The sequence below is a fragment of the Atta cephalotes genome (genome assembly GCF_000143395.1).
Source record: "Atta cephalotes unplaced genomic scaffold scaffold00022, whole genome shotgun sequence".
Taxonomy (NCBI): domain Eukaryota; kingdom Metazoa; phylum Arthropoda; class Insecta; order Hymenoptera; family Formicidae; genus Atta; species Atta cephalotes.
Window position 1 is genome coordinate 4,636,825 of NW_012130086.1, and position 22,636 is coordinate 4,659,460.

The 22,636-nt window shown below is 33.5% G+C and overlaps 1 protein-coding gene across 1 annotated transcript in view; it reads left to right on the forward strand.

The window, feature by feature from the left end:
• LOC105619650 (muscle-specific homeobox protein tinman-like) overlaps window positions 1-20,228 on the forward strand; it is a 54,059-nt gene extending 33,831 nt beyond the window's left edge. The window contains exon 2 of the mRNA XM_012201171.1: window positions 19,861-20,228. Coding sequence (XP_012056561.1) covers window positions 19,861-20,228 — 368 coding nt within the window. The remainder of the gene's footprint in view (window positions 1-19,860) is intronic.
• Window positions 20,229-22,636: the final 2,408 nt, after the last annotated feature.

Sequence of the window (22,636 nt, forward strand, 5' to 3'; positions counted from 1 at the left end):
TTAACGTTAAACTTAAACTTAACTTAAAAAAATTAACTTAATTATACTATAGTAATAACTAGTACGTAGTTTAGTTAAGTAAAGTAAGAAGAGTACTACTGTGTGTGTGTGTATATATATATATATATATATATATATATATATATATATATGCAGTTGGAAAATGTGTTACATTTAATACATTTTACGTAGGTATCTCAAATAATTCACTTAATTTTTACGTTAATTTAATACAAGATAAATATATTAGAAAGTAATACAAATATTATGTAAAAATATTAACAAAAAATTAAACATTTTGACACAATTTGTGTCAAAGCAAACTGTGGAAACATATTTTTTCAGTAAAATTAATATTTATATGTTAAATTAACACGTGTTTTAATTCATTTAGCTTAGAATTTAAAGTATATTATTTTAATTTCTTTGTTCAATTTAATAAATTGTGTTATTTTGATTAACTAAGAAATTTTTTGAATATCAATTTAAACATAAAATATTCAAACAACATAATTACATTACGTTAAAAATTCAATACAGAACTTTAACGAACTTGAATAGATCAGTTTTAACAGAAATACAAAATACTTCTTACTGGACATGATGACATTTTTAGAGCAACAGTCTTTTTACTGACAGGATATTGAATTAAAAAAAAAACTTTTTTTCTATAACGATTATTCTTTAGAACCCATTTCCGAAGATATTTTTTTCAATGTATGGGACTTTTAAGTTCGCTCTTTGTCGAAAATCGATTATACATTCGCTTAACAAATTCTTCACATCTACTTTAATCGCTTGTGATTTCGGTATTCAGAAATGTTGCAGCATGTTACTGTCGACGATTAGGCTTGCTGCAAATTTACACTGTGAGTCGGATTAGACGGCTGCTAATTAGACTGCACTGTTTGTCGCGCATCGTCAACCGTACTTCCATGCGCCGACGAAACTAAATAGAGGATCAGTCCAAGTGAGAGAGAAGCAAAACGATTTCAAAGGAAAGAGCGACGCGCAATATGGCGGCTCTTCCATAAAATAAAAAATGTTTCTAAAGCTATATTTTCTTAGAAAAATATCCGCATCATATAAACGTTCATAAAAATATAAAATATAATTTTGTTTTAGAAATAAATTTTTTACATTGGTTGAATTGAAGAAAATTACTACGATTATACTTCAATTCCAGGATTGGCAAAATATATTTTTTTTTAAGAATAAAACATTGTATTTAAAAAAAATGTTTTTAATGTTTCATATATTCTGTCATATTCTAACTCTAGTATAAAAAAATATGTTTAAGGTATGTTAGAAACACCGATTTACTAAGCATATTTTAAACAGTTTAAAACACGATTTATTACTTGTTCTTTCATTCTTGTTCTTTCATGATTTTTTTTGTTGCAAAGGATATTCCGAAATTATTCTTTAATTAAAGGAGCACTGCTTGGTAAACATAGCAACGCTCCGGAACACGAGATGAGTGAAATTTTACACAAACAGGTTTCGTCCAAAAATTCTGTTGTGCCAATACACCGATGTGCGTCCCTTTAGAAGTTAGGTGTGAACGAGCGCACAGTTTTTACTTGGTCTAACCTAATTAATTCGAGGTGGTCTGATCGAGAGGAGAAGTTTCGGCACCGCACAAAAGAGGCACAGGCGGCCGATTGGCAACAATCGGACAGGAAATTAAGAACGCGATCAAGAAACGCCTCTTCATTGTTTCTTTTTCTTTTCTTTCGACGAAGCGCGACGAACGTTGGATGGAGTCTCACGAAGCTTGTCTAGCCATTAACTTCTTCTTTCCGTGTTACCGCCCTTTTCCCATCATTTTCCTCGCTTTGATGATTTTCAAAGAAGTGAGGAACAAGATCAGGTAAAACGGGTAATAAGAAGATGAATGTTTTTATCATGTGGTATGATAGGGCATGATTAGAAAGTTTAAGGACGCGTAAGTATTTTTGCGTGTTCCGTTACGGAAAGATAGGGTTACCGCGTTGTTCAGAAAGAAATATTGTGTCCCTTTCTCCAACATTTCACTTACGTACCATCATAACGTCCTCGATACATGATAAAATTGAAATTGATGGAAAAACGTTATTTATAGAGAACGTCATCGTATTACTGCAATTAATATCTGCATATTTAACCGTCTTTCTTGAATTTATCTCGAGTCGCCATCATCGAATGACGTTAATGATGAATATCTGATATAAGCAATAGCATCCGGGAGTGGCAGTGAAAGGAAATCAATGTTCCGTAAAGATGTCGTTCATATTATTCGTCTGCCACACACATAATTAAATACGTAGGTAGTTAATATCGCCTCATTAAATAACGTCCAAGAAACAAAGAGCTTACGTTAAAAAACAGTCTAACGGGACGAAGCTTTACAAGACTAATGACATAAAACTCTCTCCGATACTTTTACAAGATTAATTACGTCGAGATCTTTTGTGTTTTTTAGGTCTCAGAGATCTTCGAATTATCGAGTTCAAATTACAATGATGTGAAACGTCTTGAAATTGATCAGAGCCAAAAGATTGATAGCTTTAAATGATAGTCCTTGAATTTGCATCTGCCAGCGATTCAAAAGGAAGTGTGTGACTTTAAAGACACCTTATATTTCATTATGCGTATGTTCCGCCTACGTCTCATAATACGAGCATAAGAAGTTTGAACGCTAATCATGTTGTCAAGCAGGTTTCAGATTTCTTCTCTCCTGGTTCGGTTTATCGGTATTTTTTCCTTTTCCTCACAATCAGCAAAAGATAATTTCTCTGTCGCGCGTTGACGTAATAAATCTATAAATTCTTCTTTAAGTCGAAGAAACAGTAGAAGAATATCGCTAGGATTGATAAATGCTAGTAATTTCTCTGAGTACAAAAGAGTGAAAGTAGACTTAACAGATTTTGGTTAAATAATTTTTCTGTTGCCGAATATACTTTTGTTGAGATAGTATTTAAAATTAAAATATTGTTAAACTTATCCGTATTTCATGTGCACATTTTCCAAAGAGAGAATTTATGGCTTTAATTCTCGAATAGTAGCTCCGCAGGGCAGAAGGAACGTAAGAAAAAAATGTCATATCTGATATATCACACGTACACGCCTCTCGCTTTCGAATCTCACCGATGAAATGGCTGTCGTCGATATTATTAACGGCACGTAATAGTGAAATCGATAGAACTCTTTTTCCGTGCTACCCGACTTAATGCGATTCCAACTTATCCTGTACCTGCTTATCGCCGGTACTATTAGGAAGGCCGTGCTACCGTGCATTATGCTCTACGCACGCCGATTCCGATCCGGTCGGTTATTTCACGGTGATCGGATACAGAATTCAGACCTGCGTTCCAGTGGCTTCTTGCGGGGCCATTAAAACGGAGAGCTCGGCGACGGAGGCCGCAACTGTTCCGCCATAACGATAATCCTTATTATTTTACAAGTAAATGAGACGTGTTGCCGAACAGAATTTTTGCGCCGTTCTGTACCTGATTTTGCAACAGCTGATTGGCAGATTACTGTTGCATTGGCAAAGCAAAGACTGATGTTCGGCGCGTAAAAGGTGAAATTCCGACGACGATGACGACATGTTTCTTAGTTTCAGAACTACGTCACTGCTCTTTAACGATTAACGATCTCGTAAAAACAAAGGAAAGGTATAAAGATGGGATTCTGAAAGCGTCATTATCGCATCTGTTATATTCGTTTGGCCATTTCGTGATAATATTATTCGTCGTTAAATAAGAATTCAGTTGATTCCCTGCGGTGATAGCGTTTAAGAGTTCTTCTTTTTATTCCATTTAGTAACGGCGCAAAATTCAACAACATTACAGAACCGCGGCGAATTCCATTCCGTCGGATTTACGGTCAACGACACGTTAACAAGGGCGGCGCGGTGCGAATGAAAGAACAAGAAACTCCGGTTCATTACTCGTAATGCCCGCAAGTCTAATTGGTTGAGTTCAATCGGCACTTTTAATACCAGTTTCTCAACTGCGTGAAAATTCTTCTCCTTTGTTCTAATTGGAATCCTCAAGACGAGACTCACGATTGTATTCGAACGTTTATAGATTTCAGATTTGTAATTATTCCTCTAGAAAATCAAATAAATAGGAGGACAAAAAACTTTCATTTATATGTCTAGTTAAGTTAATTAAAAACTTGAAATACTTTTAATTCTTCACAAACATGCGCGAATTAAAATTATGATAATCCTCAATGCTAATAGCCTTCTATATATATAATTGCTATCTATATATAATATAATTGCCACGGAGATAAAGTGACATTAATGACATTCATATCTACTAATTTCTCGTAACACGAAATTATCCGCATCCGTATACCGTATATATTCCTCTGACGTTAAATATCGCAGGGAAATCCAGCAGGCGGCGGTCTCGACTCGCCAAGCGTTTGCACCACAAAAAGCTTCGTACTTCTTGCAAAAAGTCCATTCACCGTGTGATTATTCAGCATCATCAGTTTCATCGCGTCAGCTAACTCAGGCGCGAGCGCGAGCGCGTTGCAACAATAACTTTGCGCTACACCATTACCACGTTATAAATGCTAATTGTGCAGCGCTACGCGCGACTTGCCTTTTTCATTGCTCCGCGACGTTTGTCATTCCCGCGGCTGAGCGACATTTACGCGTGCCGGAAAAGAGAGAGAGAGAGAGAGAGAGAGAGAGAGAGGCGAGAGAAAGAAAAGGAGAGGAGAAGAAAAAAAAAGAAACATAATACCCAATCGGTTTACGACCAATATGACGTATTAATGTCTCGTAAAACAAGCACTTTGTATTAAGAAACCAATGTAATCGTCGTTGTCGTCATCGACCTTGAACCCTGAACTTAGGGCTCCGCGATTGTCTTGCGATAATCCGACGTCGTTACGGGCGGGATTTTTTTCAGCTTATCGCGAGATGTTCCGCGCGGTTGTTTATGAGTTTATTAATTTTATGCCGGAGCTAATGACCCACTCTCGATGATTACGATCAACGTTCGTCATGTAAATGACGACATCGTACGGCACAGTCTCTCTCTCTCCCCTCCCTTTCTACATTTGTGCTTTATACGAACTCCTTATACTTTGATTTATCGTAAGGAGAGTTGATATAGATCTCACGAGATTATCATTAAATTTAAATTATAATATTGTCTAAGATATCTTTGAGCCTTTTCGTGAGAAAAAGGGAAAGTATATCGTTCGAGAGAAGCATCAGTGACAAATGGCAAAGAAGAGAAAACGATTAAAAACATTTCGAAGCGATTTCTAATGTTGATTATTTTCTACAATTAATACATCGCGAGAAATGTTGTGAAATATCTTCGTTCTATACATGGCCATTAACCCTCAAAGGTTCGTTCTATCGTTTGTTCAGTCATAGCAGCTGCGCTTGCAATGCGATACCGCTCTTTTCACCATCCGAGGCCTTCCGCATTGTTGGTGGTCCAGCGTTACCTGCTGACGTTTCTATCAGACGAGGTATTGTAGCGAGTTAATCGAATTGGCAAAGCATTTTGTCTGCGTCTGAATCTCTACGCAAACTACATTTAAATATTTTAATATTTTATCACGCATACACGTGTTTTTATTGATCAATTCTACATAAATAATAAATTCTGCATAAAATCTTTATTTTTGTCATAAATTGCATTCCATTTGGAAGTGTTCTATTCTTAAATATTTAATATCAAAAAATTGCGAGAAAAAATATTGTATCATTATTGCGCGAGTTACGTCCAAATTTTTGTATCTAATTGTTCATTTATTTATATGACTCATAATTTTAGAAAGCTTTGACAAACGATATCATAAAAATGTCCGAAAAAAGAGACTTTAGGCATCACACAAGTTGCTAGATACATTAATTATACGAAATGTTCGAAAAAGACATATTGAAGGAAATTATTTTTCCAAAAAACTATCGCTATGCAGCAAGTATGATATTCGATGCTTACGACCCTACAGATTCTGTTTCTTTCTGTTCTGAATATTACACCCAGAGGAATTGAAACTTCCGGGAGGACACGTGTGCTCCGCGAGACGACTAGAAACATATATGGACATTTTCAGTGTTTCTAAAATTTATATTTTACAAATAAAAGCAGATTTGAAGTGTTCAAAATACATGCCAAAGCATTTGCTTCAGCGAGCCTTGTCGATTTAAAAGAGTTTGTAAAAAATTAATGGAATTCGTAAAAAATCATTGTATTGCAAGGATTTATTTTGGCCGTATCGTTTTGCTGGCTGTATCATTTTGTAACGCGACGTGTTTCATCGCTACATCGGCCTTACATGCAAATACATGACGTAAACTGTGATATATCCAACAGTCGATTCGCGATAGTTCATTCGGATCGAAGGCACCTATGATTTTTCACCTGAGCCGTTTATTTCCGTACTGCTCGTAACGCGATGGATGTGCGATCGATAATCCAGCGGCTATCGCCTTCGAATCGTACTCGCGCATACAATCCTGCTTACATATGCAAATACACATGATAGTATGATTACGAAAAGTTTCCTGCTGTGTAACTTCCTACCAGCATCGACTAATGATACCAGATCACAAAATGAAACGTGTTCTTTGTTGTCTAAATAAAAGTCATCTATTTTTATCTCTATCCATTTCTATTTATTATTTCTATTCAGTCTATTTTTTGAATTATTATATTAGGCTTCTTTTTATCATTATTTATTTTTTTTATCATTATTTATATTGTCCATACTTAATATAGTTAATTGAGATTAAATGATGTTTGATTTTGCGGTATGAAAAGCACGATATAACAGGATATTTTTAATAATTCAGGATGAAGTGCACAAATACGCAGGTTACAAAAATTTAGACTAATACTTTGACGATATAAATGTTTACAATCAATTTTTTTTTTAATTAAAGATTCGAATTTCACACCTGCCTTATTTTGCCTGCTTTATTTTATTTCATTAGTTTCCTCAAATCGAATCTTCTCGTTAACTGAAACAAATAATATGGTCCACAAGCATGAATTAAAATCCTTCAATCTTAAAATCGACGTTTTAATTCATGTCCCCTTCTTATCTCAATCATGCGAGGGGAAAATGTAAAAATACCACTGTCAAATTGATTCGCAAAGGAGAAAGGGGACCGCGATGGAAAGAGGACGAAACGAACGAAGAGGGATAGATGGAGAGAGAAGGAGGCGGAGCAGGAAATAAGTTCGGCCGCCATTTTGGGTGAGATTTGTCTTCATTAGGACTTCCTGCGGCGCCACTAACGTCCCACCTGGCGTTATAAGGTGTTGAACCACTCGAAGCGGTGATATTAGCGGCTGATGAAACGATATTGCTCCTGATGGGTGGTCCCCCACCTCAGTGTCGTTGATGAAGACGCGAACAGTTGGCTCTCCTTCGTCTTCCTCGCTCGGACTTACAAGTCGAGCTGACTTATTCACCCCTGATGTGGATTTACCAAGGCGACCCTTCGTCGCGCGCGTATAAGGTGCCATGTACTTAAAGTACATGGCACATCAGGGACGTTTTAGTTTATTCGCGTTCCCCAAGTCACATTTATTTCACGTACAATACGAGAGTAATAGAATACGGACACTGATTACGTATCAAGCGATATATATCTTAATGTATGATATCTTTTTGTTCTGCGGAACAACGCTTTTCTGCTAGTGTTTCTTCTTCTATTTTTTTCCATCAATTGCCTCAACAGCTACGCTTCAATATTTTATGATTTTATATAATACAATGAAAAAAAATATAGTCAATTTTAATAAATATTTAGTTGAATACTGCCAACTAAATATTTATTAAATATAAAGATATATTTATTTGATACAAGAAATATTAATTTGATTTAATAATCATTTTTTTTATTGAACAAATATTTACTTATTGTAAGTAACTGTTTAGTTGGCAGTATTGAATTAAATATTTATTAAAATTAATTATATTTTTTTCTCAGTGTATTTATTTTTGTTTCGTACTCTAATTCCCTTCTTATTTCTCTTAGACGTATTAGATTCTAGACACTCTATATTTCTTAGCACGCGTGCCTAACCGCCTGATCAAAGTAGCGCTTATCGTTTATTGCGAAAGTACCGGACGTGTCGCTACCCGACTCACCTCAACATAACTTTACCTGTACTTTACCGCGACATTCTCTAACCGAATTCTGACTCGCCTAAAGGAATGTGCTCGGAACACGCGATCGTCCATAAATTGGGCGCTCTTTCGAAACATTTTTCGTGCATATTCTTACCGCATGTATAATCATTCCAAAGACAAAACAATGATAGTTTCTTGTTTGAAAAAATTAAATATCATGATAATTTCTTCTTTAGAAAAATTAAATGTATATAATAATGATGGATAATTATTCTTCAGAAAGGAGAGAGATTAAATACATACGAATATGAATCGATATTTCTAAAAAAAAAAAAGTTTTCAAGAAGAAGCGCCAAATTTATGAAAAGTTACATCTCAAAAAAGATAAATCAATGATTTTTTTAATTAAGTTTATTAAATCATACTTAATTAATGGAAAAATTGAAGGATGAAATCGGTAATTTGTTAATAAGTTTTGAAAAGTACAAGTGAAAATATACTCCTTAAAGTACAACAGACATACACTCGTGCGTAATTGCCCCTAACGAGATTTACATTAGATTTGCACAAACTTCTTTACTGCGCGTTTGTATTATGCGATCTTTATACGAGATAGAATTCAAAGTTGAGAAATCGCATTCAGCGTTAAATGCGCGATGAGAATATGGATCATTGTGTTTGTAAAAGTAATGAGGCTAATGGCGGAAGGCCTCGGATGTTAGTCTCGAGAAAAGAAAAAAAGGGGTAGCGTGACAATCCAGTCAGGCTAAAGAATTTCTCTTGTAATTACGCTAATCAGCGGCACGTGAATTGACTGCCTGTTTTTCGACGATTTCAAAGCTGCTAAAAGCGAGTAAAGGACCAGAGACGTCGGAAATAGACGTGAGAGACGATAAAGGGGTAACGCGTACGAAAGGGACGAGAGGAGAGAGATGCATAACGAGAGAGATGAAAATCTGAGAAAGAAGTCTGAGTTAATAGGATCAGAGAACCGCGGTCAAACGATCCTTGAAGCCGCTGTTATTTAAAGAGATGCGAAAGAGACATCTCAAAGCGACATTACGTCGTGTGTTACGTCGTTCTCGAAATTCACGGAATCATTCCTCGCGAACGCCGCCCCACACAAATTGCATTAAACTTTACTACGTTGGTATTTTCAATTTAAATTAATGCCATGCAACCACGTATAAACTGCACCTATAGCTTAGCTTTTCTGTAAGGTATTTAAAGTATATTATTTCATATAGAATTTAAGCAGACAGACGATATAAATTGCTAATATTATATATATTGTTTTAGATTGTGCATAAAATAATTTCAATATTTAACAATGTAATTAAATGGATTAAGTATTATTTAAATTGTTTTTGAAACTTCTTATCCGAAGTATTAAAAAATTAAAAATCAAACTCTATATATATATATTATCTAATTTGTTTATTTATTTGAAAAAATAAAATACGAAATAAATATACGAAAAATTTCTTTCTCTCTTAAAATAAACAGCTCATACTTGCGTATATCTGTCACTGCAATTGAAGATAATCTTTTTTTATATTCTAGCGATAAAAATTGTTTTCCATGGTGATAAACGTCGAGAAACATTCTTCGTACTAAAATAAAATCGGGCGCGAGTTCTCAAAAATTGAGACAAGCAGAAGAAAAATTTGTCGCTGAACGAAGGAAGTGACTTTTCTTCCAGGTATTTTAAACGGCCCGTGTCCGCACCTCATGGAAGGACGAGTGTCTGGTCGCGACTGACAAAGGACGTCGTCTCCCGGTCATTAGTCACGGCGTCGTCACTTCTGCAATTAGAAGCCACTAAGCATTTTTTTCGCTCCACGCCCTACGTCCCTCTCCTCTTTCGTACGCGTCTTTATGAGCCTAGCCGTGGCGTGTGAGCCGACACGCCATATTCCCGAGGGGATCCTTATGTGGCAGTCGAGTTACCGTATTTTACGCTCTACGCTGAAACGAGTCTCTTGCACTTCGTTTCTTCGTTAAGCGACGATTCGAAAAGCATCCGTTATACTTCGATAACTCGACCGAGACGGTTTTGAATTGCTTCGAAAGCGATTAATGGTAATGCGGTAATGCGGTTTCTTTGAACAAGGAAGAGAGTGAGTGCATTACGTGTATTCCATTTTAATTCTCTTTTAAAAAAGTTTTCTTTTTATCTGTATTATATACCGAACAATTTATGTAAAAATCTGGAGGAAAAGAATTGAAGAAAAAAATAAGAAAATCAATTAATTTCTTGCAATCTTAATTTTATTTTTATTAAGTTAAATTTCTAATTGAAGAATCTAATGTTAAATATGTATTTTTTAGATATTAAAAAATTCTATGAAGATAAAAGATTGAAATGTTACATAAGAATTTAAAATATGATTGTCTTTTTTGAAAATTATGTAATACATGAAGAAATAATCAAATAAAATAAAAAAATAACATCTGAATATCTGTAAACACAGAAGTATATCGCGTTAGATTTTACTTTATTAATTTAAATACTTTATTAATTTAAATAAAAAATTAACATTAATTATTTATATATTATTATAATTTTAATTCAAGTTTTATTAAAATTTTATTTGGAATCGCTGATGTTTTCGATCCGAGTTCATAAAAATTAACCGAACGCGTTACGCTCTTACAAATGACGACTCGTCGATCTCACATTAACGATCTGTCGCTTCTCTCGAATAATGTAATAAGAAAACGCAAGATAAACGACGCCGTAACTTTGTCGCTCGCTCTTCGGTGCAGAGATGCAAGTTGGAAAAGAAGGAGCAGGAAAGCGAAAGTGGCAGGTCGCGCTTACAAACCGGCGAAAAATCAAACGATAAATCTCGAACTCGGGGCTGCGGTTATGCCCTTGGGTCTAAACGACTAAATAAGTGTTCCAATTTCAAAATTACCCGCTAAACGATTTGTGGGCCGGCAGAAAATATATCGTTGACATGTGGGCAAAGCCCCTCGGGTTAAGAGCCGGGGTAGTAAGCCGAGGCAGGAGCACGAAGAAGGAGAGCCAGGGGAAGGACAGCGGCAGGGAGAGAAGAGAGACTCCCGGAGATGCTGTCGGGAGACAAATGACCGTCGACCGACGGAAGACACTTCCAAATTGCTCCACGGTGTCGCAGTCCCGCCTCTTTTTGCGTGTCTCTTCGTATATTCTTCGAATGCTCACTTGTAGCGGGCGGACGACTTATTAGCGAAATACCGCGGGACGCGGACGTGTGGCACGAGCGACCGTTTGTTTTACCGCGCCGCGCCAGTCCGATCTCTAAGCGAGAGAAGACCAGTCTTTATTCTCTAATTTAATCCACTGACACACGCGCGTGATCCACAATTTCGATTTTCTTTAATGATTGCAATTTCTTATACGACAATTTGTAATAATAGTACAGAATAACTCGGAATGTTAATTTAAGATACCTTTTCTCGGATGCCCGAAAGGGTTTAATACTATAGAATGATGTTTGGAATGATTTGTCTATGTATTATCCACTTATCCACTGCAAAAATTCATTTAAATCAGGCAGAATTTGGTGACAGTGTCATTTTTTTCATATTTATGATAAGGTATATTCCCTGTCGAGAGGTTTACCTCGTTTTATCCTTTTTTTTATAATTTGATGTACAAGACGGTCTCAAATATATAATACTTTAGCAGAGATTTAATAATATAAAAGTAAAGCTGATATATGTGAATACAATTAAATTATAAATGATTAAATGATACTTTCGGGTTTGCCTTGTTCCTCTATTTTTTTAAATACAGTCGATTATGATCACACTGATCACTAAAATATGAGAATAACGCGACATTTTGCGTACATTTCCCACATTAACTGCATGCGGCACATACTTTAATAATACAATGGAAAGTTATGTGGATAAGTATAATACGTTCAACATTGTCTTGCAAATTACGAATTACAAACGACGGAGGACTTTAATTTTGAATCACTTTGAAGTGCAAAATGAATTATTTTTATATTATAGTAGTGACACGCGGATGACATGTATTAAGATATAAGATTAATTAAGTATTCATTTAATTAAATTTTTTCAACGCCACTTGATTCCGAAATATCCCGTCGTTTCTACACACTTAGAAGTCATTAATTATAGGATTTAATTAATAGTACGGATCGATAAATCGCCAACTATTCGTCAGAAATAATCGCACCTGCCCCGTTTTCTAGCTTGAAGCGTCAAAGGATAATGCGACACACAACGCTGTCTACCTGCTCTTGCCATGCGAATAATAAACCGCGTGTATACAGTGCGGCGGCACAGCGATGTACATTGCAAGAATGCCAAGAACCAAAAACAACCAGAGCCGAGAGTGTTGTATTTATGCTAGATAATCCATTGTCGCAAAATTTATTTAACACTATAAGAAATTTCTTTAACACTATATACTGAATATTCGAATTTATATTTTATATTTTTACCAATAATGTGATAAATTAATCTCGATGAATTAGCTAGTATCTTGAAACTAATATTATTTAAAGAATGAAAGTTACCTTCGTTTTTAAAAAAAAACAACTGTATTCTTCAAATTTTTAAGTTATATTTATTAATTTTCTTTAAACGAAGTAATAAATCAATTATTCAAATTTTTATCTTAAAGAGGAATCGAATAATTTACAAATAAAATTAATGACTTGCTACCTAAATAATTCAGTTTCTGATGCTAATTAAAGAAAAATAACTGATATTTATACAATATTTCATTCGTCTTAATGATCAGAGAAAAAAGTCTTAATAATTACTTTAATATAATAACCAATTACATTAGAACATTGGAATTTATTCATGAATAATTCTAAAACTGATGATATAAACGTAAAGTATCGAAGCGCTAACGTAAAGTATTAAAGCACTTTAATGAAACAAAATTTTCCGGTAACAGAATTATGTTTCAATTACTCTTGATGATGGCACAAAGGTTGCCGCTGGCAGATAATGTCACGTGTAAAAACGTATAGTGTAGGAGTACCGTTAAAAACATGTCAAGACAATGTAATGACTTGATTTTTTTTTTTCCACTTACCCCCGCGCGCCGATAAAGATGTCAAATATCCCGAGAGACTATCCACAATGGCAAGAAGCACGATGGGAACCTGTTACGTCACGAATATATATATATATTTACGGGGAAGAATTCAAGCGATGCATTGTGCACGGTCGTTAACCTATTTCGATCTTTCTTTACGTGACAGCGGTATCGCCGCGGTGACATGTTGTTCGGCATGCCGCTTCGCGATTTATGCTCGTGCTAGATCCTCGTCCAGGATCCTCTGGTCTGGCAGCATTATTGTAATTCGCAATGTAATAAATGCGTTAAACCCGTTAAGCATATACCGCTCGCGGATACCAAATTTCCGCACGCTATGGAAAAGGATCCCTTAGGAATCTGTTCGTTCGCATAATAAGAGATAATTTATTCACAAAAATTATCTGTCCGAGAATTTTTATATGGACTCTTTAACTTGGTAAATTAATATATCGTGTAACCAATCTAATGTGTATACAATTATGTTTTTTCATTCTTCCAAACAGATAGTAATACTGATTAGTTTAGGATATATTATTTTCAGATTAAAATCGTTATTGGCAAAAATTTTTCAATAAAATGAAAATTAAAAATTCTAATATCAAAATATTGATTTTAACGTAACAATAAATCTTTAATTCGCAAATGATCGTAAATAAATCTCAAAATTGTCAACACTTGAGTATTGAACGGATGAGCAATGAAAAGTGGATGTGTCGAAATACCGGAACTCGTTAACGGCGTAACGATTTTCTTTGTTGCATCACAGACCGTTTGCAGTTTGACCGTAAAATTCAGCTTAACAAGAAACTGTTGTCGAATAATCTACTCGACGAGACGCCAGTTAAGCTGTTTCAAGATCGTCGCGCCTCTTAACTCCGTCACTATTCTACTCGAGTGAATCTTGCTCGAGCGTAACCAAGATGGCCGCGCAACGGTTTTGTTGGTCTTTCGCGAGACATATCATGTCGCTTTGCATCGTGCTGTTTGCTTCTACGGCTGTTTTCCTCTGTACCATCGTGCTACGATAAATCAAGTTTCGAAAATTTCTCTAACATATTTTTCATGATACATAATTTTCATTTATGACAGATTATTTATTCATTAGAAAATTTCTAATAAATAACAATTTTCTTTGACGATTTTAATATAGAAAGTTTAACTGTAAATTGACAATAAAAATATTATATTAGATACATTTTTATAATTAAATATTGCACTTTGAAGAATTATTGTCATGATTGCATTTGCTGTGATTAATTCAGATATGAAGTTTAGATAGAAAATTCTTCGTGATTATCAGTACACAAAGAGAATGATTTTACTGAAATATCTAAAATTTAAATAGATCTGAAAATAATTTTGTTGAATTATCAAAATAATTATATAAATAATTGTAAAATGCTCAATCTTGTTCTTAAAATATCAAAACTTTTTGCAGCATTATGGTTAAATTTTCTACATTATTATTTTGGTCCCTAAAAAATTATTTTCGGATCTGTAGACTCTTTAGATATTTCAGCTAAATCTTTTTTTCGTTGACTCTAGTTGCGAGTTATAGTTCTAGACTAGAAAGATTAAATTTAAAAATAAATAAATTTAGAGTATAATTAAAAAATTAAAAGTTTAGTGAAATTATATAACGAAAATTTTTGTTACAGTTTTTTTTTTGCATCCTCTATAAGTTACAAATTATAGATAATGTGAGTTTTGCATCGAAAAATGTCTCACATAATATAGTTTACGGAGCTTATAACCTTTTAAAATTGGTATACTCTTTAGAGACTACATATCACTTTAGTCATAAAAGGATCAATCTGTTATTAATTATTACGTTCATTATGAAAGCGGTTAAATTATGTTCGGAAGAAGATAAAGCACAGATATATGAAAGTATACCGGTTCACGTAATTAAACCAAATTTTCGGCCAAGTCAGCACATTAATCAAGCGAATTTCGCCGCCATCTGTGACCCTAGTAGATGTCATACACGGATATGGTTTACGCACGGCAGGTGGTCGCGCGGCTACCCTTTATGTGGAATTTATTTCTGTACAATTCTCCAGTGGGTATCTATATATCACTTTAAAGAAAATTTAGATTTTTTAATCCCTTTTCTTATTATTTTAAAAGAATTCCAATTTAAAATCATAATAAATTTCTCTAATCTTAATAAAATTTAACGATTTATGTGTACAATGTGCATTTTAGAAATATATATTTTAGTAAATAATACTTTACATCTCTAATGAAACATAGATAATATGGAATTTTGAAAAAAAATTGTAGAATCTGGAATGTTCATTGACGAAAGGGTGAGAAAATTTTTCGGAAAAGGAAGCATCGACAATGGCTTAAAACTGTTTGGAAAGTTGAAGAGAAAGAGGGAAGAGGAGACGCGAGTTGCGAAAAGACAGCCGAAGCGGCGAATCGTGAACATCAAACGAATTAAATCTCTGCGGAGACCGACCGCAGAAACTAATATCTCGACGCTTCTTCCGTCCGTCCATCCGTCCTTTCGTTTACCGTTTCATCGTCGTGTTCTCAACATCTTTGTCGTGCAAAATTCTCATTCGCTTTGTCTTCGATTTCATTTGTCAATGTGTTCTCGAATCGCTGGTTTCAGAAACTATAAATAATTGTTAGGCTCGAAGAGAATGATGGATGTAAATGAGAATTGCAATGAGATTGAAAGATATGTAATTAATTAAATTAATCTACCACGAATAATATAAAATTGCAATTAATACAGAAAACATTAAAATTAATAGGTTAATAGAAAATTAAAATTAATATATTGATACAACATTGTAATTATTGTATGAAAAATGACGCATATTTTTGTATTATATGATCATAAAACTTTCATCTTTTTAACAGTTTTTTTTCCATTTTTTTTATATGTGATTACACGTTGCACTTGGGTTTGTAGTGCGTACATGTAATCGAATTAATACGCCTTTTGCGAAAGGCTCTCTCTTTCGTGGCAAAGTGCTTGACAGTCTCCTCTTTAATTATTTTCTTGACGTCTGTAGATCGGCAATTAATTTTCTTCCGTGTGCGCGCTATGGCTATCAATATTTCTATCTATGTATAATATTGATTTCAGTTGTAAACATAACTTAATATATCGGCAAATAGAATATTCCCTAAACATTCAATGTATATTTAATATTAATTCAACAAAAATGTCATCAGTTCTATATTGCTCGCATATAGAACTGATTACATTTTTGTTTTTTTAGAATTACTATGCCTTCATCAATTTAATCAGATATTTTCAATATAAACGCAATTAAAAACATACTAATAGAAAATTATAGATATAATATAATCAATAATTAATCAATAATTATGTTCATAGTTTTTTCAACAAATATCAAGATTCTGAGATGTTTAGACTAACGGTTAACTCTATACATAAATATCAGCTATTAGAAAAGCGGGACATATTATGGTTTAAACATGTGTTACTCTGTATTTTTGGATTGCGTTTAAGCACAGTTGTACCCTTTTCTCCAATTAGCGTAATAAAATGATTAAGATGGTAAGAATGCCAACACCATTCTTTCAAATAAGATAGACTGTCCCCCCGAAAACAAGAAGTTCGGTCACCTTATATGTGCATGACATCGCTCGTGTCGGTTAGTGAAAATTTTTTAAGTGGACTGTACGGTCGGGTTGTGCAGGTGTGACCGATGGCGGCGGCCTTTGATCCTGGAGCGACTTCTCGGCTACTTTGTCCACGACTCATCGCCCCCCCCCCCTCTCTCTCTTTCTCTCTCTTTCTCTCTCATCATTCGATTATTTCTTAATGGCTAACGCCATTGCGAAAATGATCGTTGCGTATATTTCTTGGTAAACATTACGCAAAATAAAAAATATACGGGGTCGCTCCGATTATTGGATAATGACGTTAATTGATACTACTTTCTTCATTCCGAGAGTCAGCGCGAGCATAATAAAATTATAAAACAGAAACTAATATTACGCGATATCATCTGTTAATAAGATACGATGAACGATAATTATTTTAGGCTATTTCGCGAGGAAACGATTATAAAACCAATCGATATAATAATTTTCATGTCAAGCTTTACACATCGCTAGAATAGTTTTCCACGATCTAATCTAATATAAAGAGATCACCTATAGATAATCAGCAGATAGTAAAATAAATTCTTCGCATGCTTTAATCTCGACAGATAATGCTAAAATGTGTATTCGAAAAATTAGATTGTAATGTTCACTTTTATGTTATTATAAATTGTGTAGCTAAATATTCGATAAGATAAGGCACGAATAATTTAATTGGCTACACAATTAATTAATTTATAATAACAAACAAATTTTTAAGAAAATTGCCGCGCTTGATATAATAAACTTGATAGAACGGAAACTTTTAAAAAACTTATTAAAGTGGCACTTTTTCAGATGATATTTTGGTATAAAAAATTTATAATAAAAAATATGATTAACATGCTTGTGTATATATGTATGTTTGTATGTGTGTGATTTCAAATATTTCGATAATTCAGAATAAATTGCTCAATTATTTATTTGAAGTTTGAATTTTTGATCTAGATACGTTAGCTAGAGAAAACATACATCAACTAACAGAATGCATCATATCCTATTTAAAAGTAGATGTTGCGTGTACAGTAATATCACAAAATGAGATTATTTATATTCGCATACATCTAATCTGGTAAAACTACAAATCGCTTCGAAGCTAAAGACGAATGTCTGGTAGAAACATTTTGAACTACAGCCTTAGCTGGTAACCGGGAACTATCATAGTTATGGCTCTCGGAATTCCGTGGACTGAGCACCGTAACGAATGCGTAATACTTTTATGGGGATAACCCTCCTCATGACTCGAAAATACATTTAATTTGTAGTCTTCAGAGACGATTCCGTGAATTACAATTCCAACGATGGTCGTCTGAAAAAATTTCGATTCGTTTTGCATATTCCAATCACGGAATTATAAAATTTCGATTATTGTGTATATACGCATTCATATATACAGTATTTCATATATGCAGTATTTCCAATGTCATTTTGTACAGAAGAATATCGTAGATCTTTTTGAGAAACTAAAGTAAACTAAGATCGAAATAAAAGGAAAGTAAATGCGTGTTGTTAAAAGATTTATTTTAATGTCTTCAATTGTTTCAAACTTGTACTACTTGTACTTGTTATAACTTTTCTATCAATACATAATTTTTCACTATCTTTTCACTACCTTTATCATCATTTTACAAAGTTTCCGCTGAAAATGTAAAAGTGAAAACGAAATAAAATCTATGCAAAACTATTTTTTATTTATATATGCATGTACATATATAGTAATTCAGATTGAATTATTTAAGCACTAAAAATCTAGCTTTGAGGTGTTAGGATCATTCTATTCCTTATTGTTTTTTATTGTTTAAAATTGAGTGGGACTTTGGAGACATCATAATTGATGCACAAAAATAAACATTTTTACTGTTAAAATTCAATATAAGTATCTGAATACCCATACATTGGAAGGTTAATAAGTATAAAAAGTAGAAGAGCGATAAAAAAATAATACCTAACGTGATCTTTGTTTCATACAAAACATTTATTTGCTACATGCGCTTCAATCTCTGATCAGCATGTGTTACTTGCTGGCAATCTCGTGAAATTAATTGATAACTATCTTGTCCTGATTATCACATAAACATGTATATCCTATATTTATTGATACCTTTATAAATAAATGTAATATAAAGAAACTCAATCTATACGCCCGATCCATCTGCTGTAATATATTCTTATCAAGTCTTTCTATCTCTTGTTTTATTCTCATACGCGGAATTAACTACTTATAACATACGTTAAGTATGTGGCGAAAACGATAAAGCATGCGGACACTAAACGTTCATTTAATTTTCCAATATCCTTTTTTTTCTTTCGTACAACTCATATTTTACACCTAATGCGTTTTCATGGAGAATTTTTTCCGTCATGTAGCTTTGCGAGCGATTACTCATACATCAGTGATAAAATCTTAATTCATCTATTCGTATCGGTAGCTAATTATCGCATTGCGTTCCCGAGAGACATGGATCGTCGGAACCAACGGTCTTGTTATCGGCAGCATTTAATTGCCGCTGAATCGACGGTTCGTTTGTGCAATACCCGCGTCTATCTTCGCTCATTCATTATCCGCGTGCACGATAATCGATGCCATGAGGCGCGGCGCTATCACGAAGGCATCACGAATCATTTTCAGATCTTTCCATGAGAAACCGTACGGATCACCGATAAAATTATATTTCGTCATAAAACAATCTTTTAATTATTTTTATCGATTACCATTTACTTTTTAGAAAGCTACTTTTTGCTTCATTGCAAAATTGATTGTACATGTGCACATTTGTAAAATGAATTATTTTGCAAATATTTAAATAATATAATTTTCCCACTAGTTACTTGAAAAATTAAAAAATAACATTATTTTATATTCGAATGGCAAGGATATGTTATTCGAAAATAACAAAGCCACAGACTGATTATAAAATTGTAAAAAAAATTTAATTAAGTTGAGTATAGTCCCGTATAGTCAACGTATCGATTCGCCACGTCATGTATTGATTAAATAAGTATAATATATAAACACAACTAATTATGTCTATTCTCTTATGTTGCAGAACAAGCCAATCACTTAAATCTGTTCAACAATCGCCAACAGCCGAAGAAGAAGCGCAAGAGTCGAACCGCGTTCACGAATCAGCAGATCTTCGAGCTGGAGAAAAGATTCTTGTATCAGAAGTACTTGAGCCCAGCCGACAGGGACGAGATCGCCGCTCAGCTGGGTCTGAGCAATGCCCAAGTGATCACGTGGTTTCAAAACAGGAGGGCGAAGCTCAAGAGGGATATGGAGGAGCTTAAGAAGGACGTGCAGACTGTGAATCCACTTCTGGTCGCTCAACATCATAAGACTTTCCTAGAGAACGTGCAAGATCTGGGAATCTTAAAAAAACGACCATTGCCAAATTCCATGGACGAGAAATCGTAGAGGTCAACTCGAAATCGACTTTTCGACCTTCTGTGTGCAATTGAGGCTCGACAGGAAAGTCGGATAACGAACAATTATTCGTATAATATCAAGTGTTTTCGACCGAAATGAAAAACCGTATGATCGAACCGTATGATACATATTACGATGTTATTATTCAGACAAGCACGGAAATTTATACGTGTCAATGACTGCATTTTGTATAATAGTCTTCTTTTTACATGCGATTCGGTTTCTTGACGCATTTTAATGTCCTTTCTTGAAGAAATTGTGAAAAAAGTTTTGCGATAAAAAATCCCTTTTCAAAGATCTTGTTTGTCTAATAATCTATTACGATTCAACATTTAAGCTTACTTTTTCTCAAAACTGTAAAAAGCTGTTTATTGTTATTACATCCAATTTCTCAAAATGAGCGAATATTCTATGTACAATAATTCAAAAAAAGTTCAATTCTATATACTGTACAATTCTATATACTGAGATACGATTTAAATGACAGGAGAAAATATTACTTTCAACTTTTCAAAAGAAATTTTCATTGTGCTTGTTAGAACTGAAAAAAGTGACGTTCTTATGTCGTAATTACGGCTTTAAATGGAAAGCGTATCATAGTCCGCTGCAATTTTACGCGCAGAGCGCGGTGTATTATAATGTATTTATTATAAAATGAAGGAAATAAGAGGTCGTAAGAGGAGAGCCGCCGTCGATAATAAATTATTAAATGAATATTATTCCGTAAATTATAAATAACCACGTGTTATGGCGCGATTGTGTACATATACTGTATATAGGTATATACATCGTTTCCTTGATAATGTTACGTATAGGCATGATAGAGATCGTTATACATGATTAGAGTTAAAAGAAACAGTAAACATAGATGGGACACTGCAATATACCTGATTATGAGTTTAATTAGTGAATTTTAGGAGCGAGTAAAATGTATATCTGCATACGACGATTCGTAAAGTGATAGTGAGGTGCGTGAGACTAAAAATTAGGAGCGCGTGTGTAAACCGACTTAGTACAGTGTATAGCGAAGCTAAATAAATGGAAACATTATTGAAACTGTTTCTGTAGCAACTTTTTTAACTTTATTATATCTTTCCTTTCAATTTTCCTGCAATATCCTGCAATACCATTTAATCTTGATATAAAAATGTAATTATTCAAAATGTAATTATTCATTTCATTTTTAAAAGTAAGAAGTTTACATTTACAATATTAAGGATATATAACTTCTACAAAAAGTGATTGAAATTGAAAATTTGTACTTTTCATATAAAAATGAATATTATACAATATGTATACATACAATTCAATAAGGTCAATATTTATTAAAGAATAACATTTCATAACGTTTAAATAAAAATGTTCTCATTTTTTACCTTAATTATTTTTTAAAAACATATTTACTTCTTATTAAAATAATTTTTTATCCAGATATTAAATTGCTACCAAATTTTTTGTACTATTTTCAAATGTAATATAGCAAAATATAGCGTGTTTATTCTTGACAATATATTGTAGAAATAATTGTTTTCATTTTGTTAAATGCATCCTTAAATGCGGTATTTTCCATCAGATCGAGGATGTAATAAAAAAAATCACATAAAATTCGTGTTATTCTTTCTCTAATCACTTTAACGAGAAGAGATTTACATTTTATTACGCTTTGCGTAATACTGTACATAAAAAAGGCTCGCTGTGCGTCGGCGTGCAAGGAGCCGAAAGACGGAGTGCATAAAGATGAAAAGGAATTATTCTCCAAAAATAGCATGTACGTTGTGGTCCTTCTAAGAATCTTTTTGAAGCCATTCGCGAGGTTTACCCAGAGGCGTAATTTATTAAGATGAAGTCATTTCGCGGGCCTTTTCCTCGTTGTATCTTCTAGTATCCGGAATCTGGCACTCGTCATAACCGAAAGCTTTTGCTACCGATAGATTAGAACTCGAGTCTAATACGAATCGCGATGAAAAGATATGATATATAATTATATCCTTATTATGTTTACATTTTTTCATGTAAATTCAAGTTTACAAAAAACAAGTATGTTAAAAAAGAAGCATGTTGTTTGTCTATAGACATTTACTGGATGAAATAGATTCTTTTTTAATGCCAATTTGATATATTAGGTGTAGTAAAAAGAAATCCATTATTTTTGCATGAAATTTAATGGAAAAATAATGGATTTCTTTTTACTACTTTTTACACCTAATATATGAGTGTTATGCATATAAACCTCAAATTTAAGAAACTAACAAAAAACTTTTAAAATTAAATCTATTTTAGAATTTCCAAAAAGATAAAATTTTATTAATTAATTACATTTTTAAAGTTTATTATCGTTTTAATTATGAAGAAGAGACATTGGAGACCGGAAAAAATTTTATATTAAAAAGTGAAAC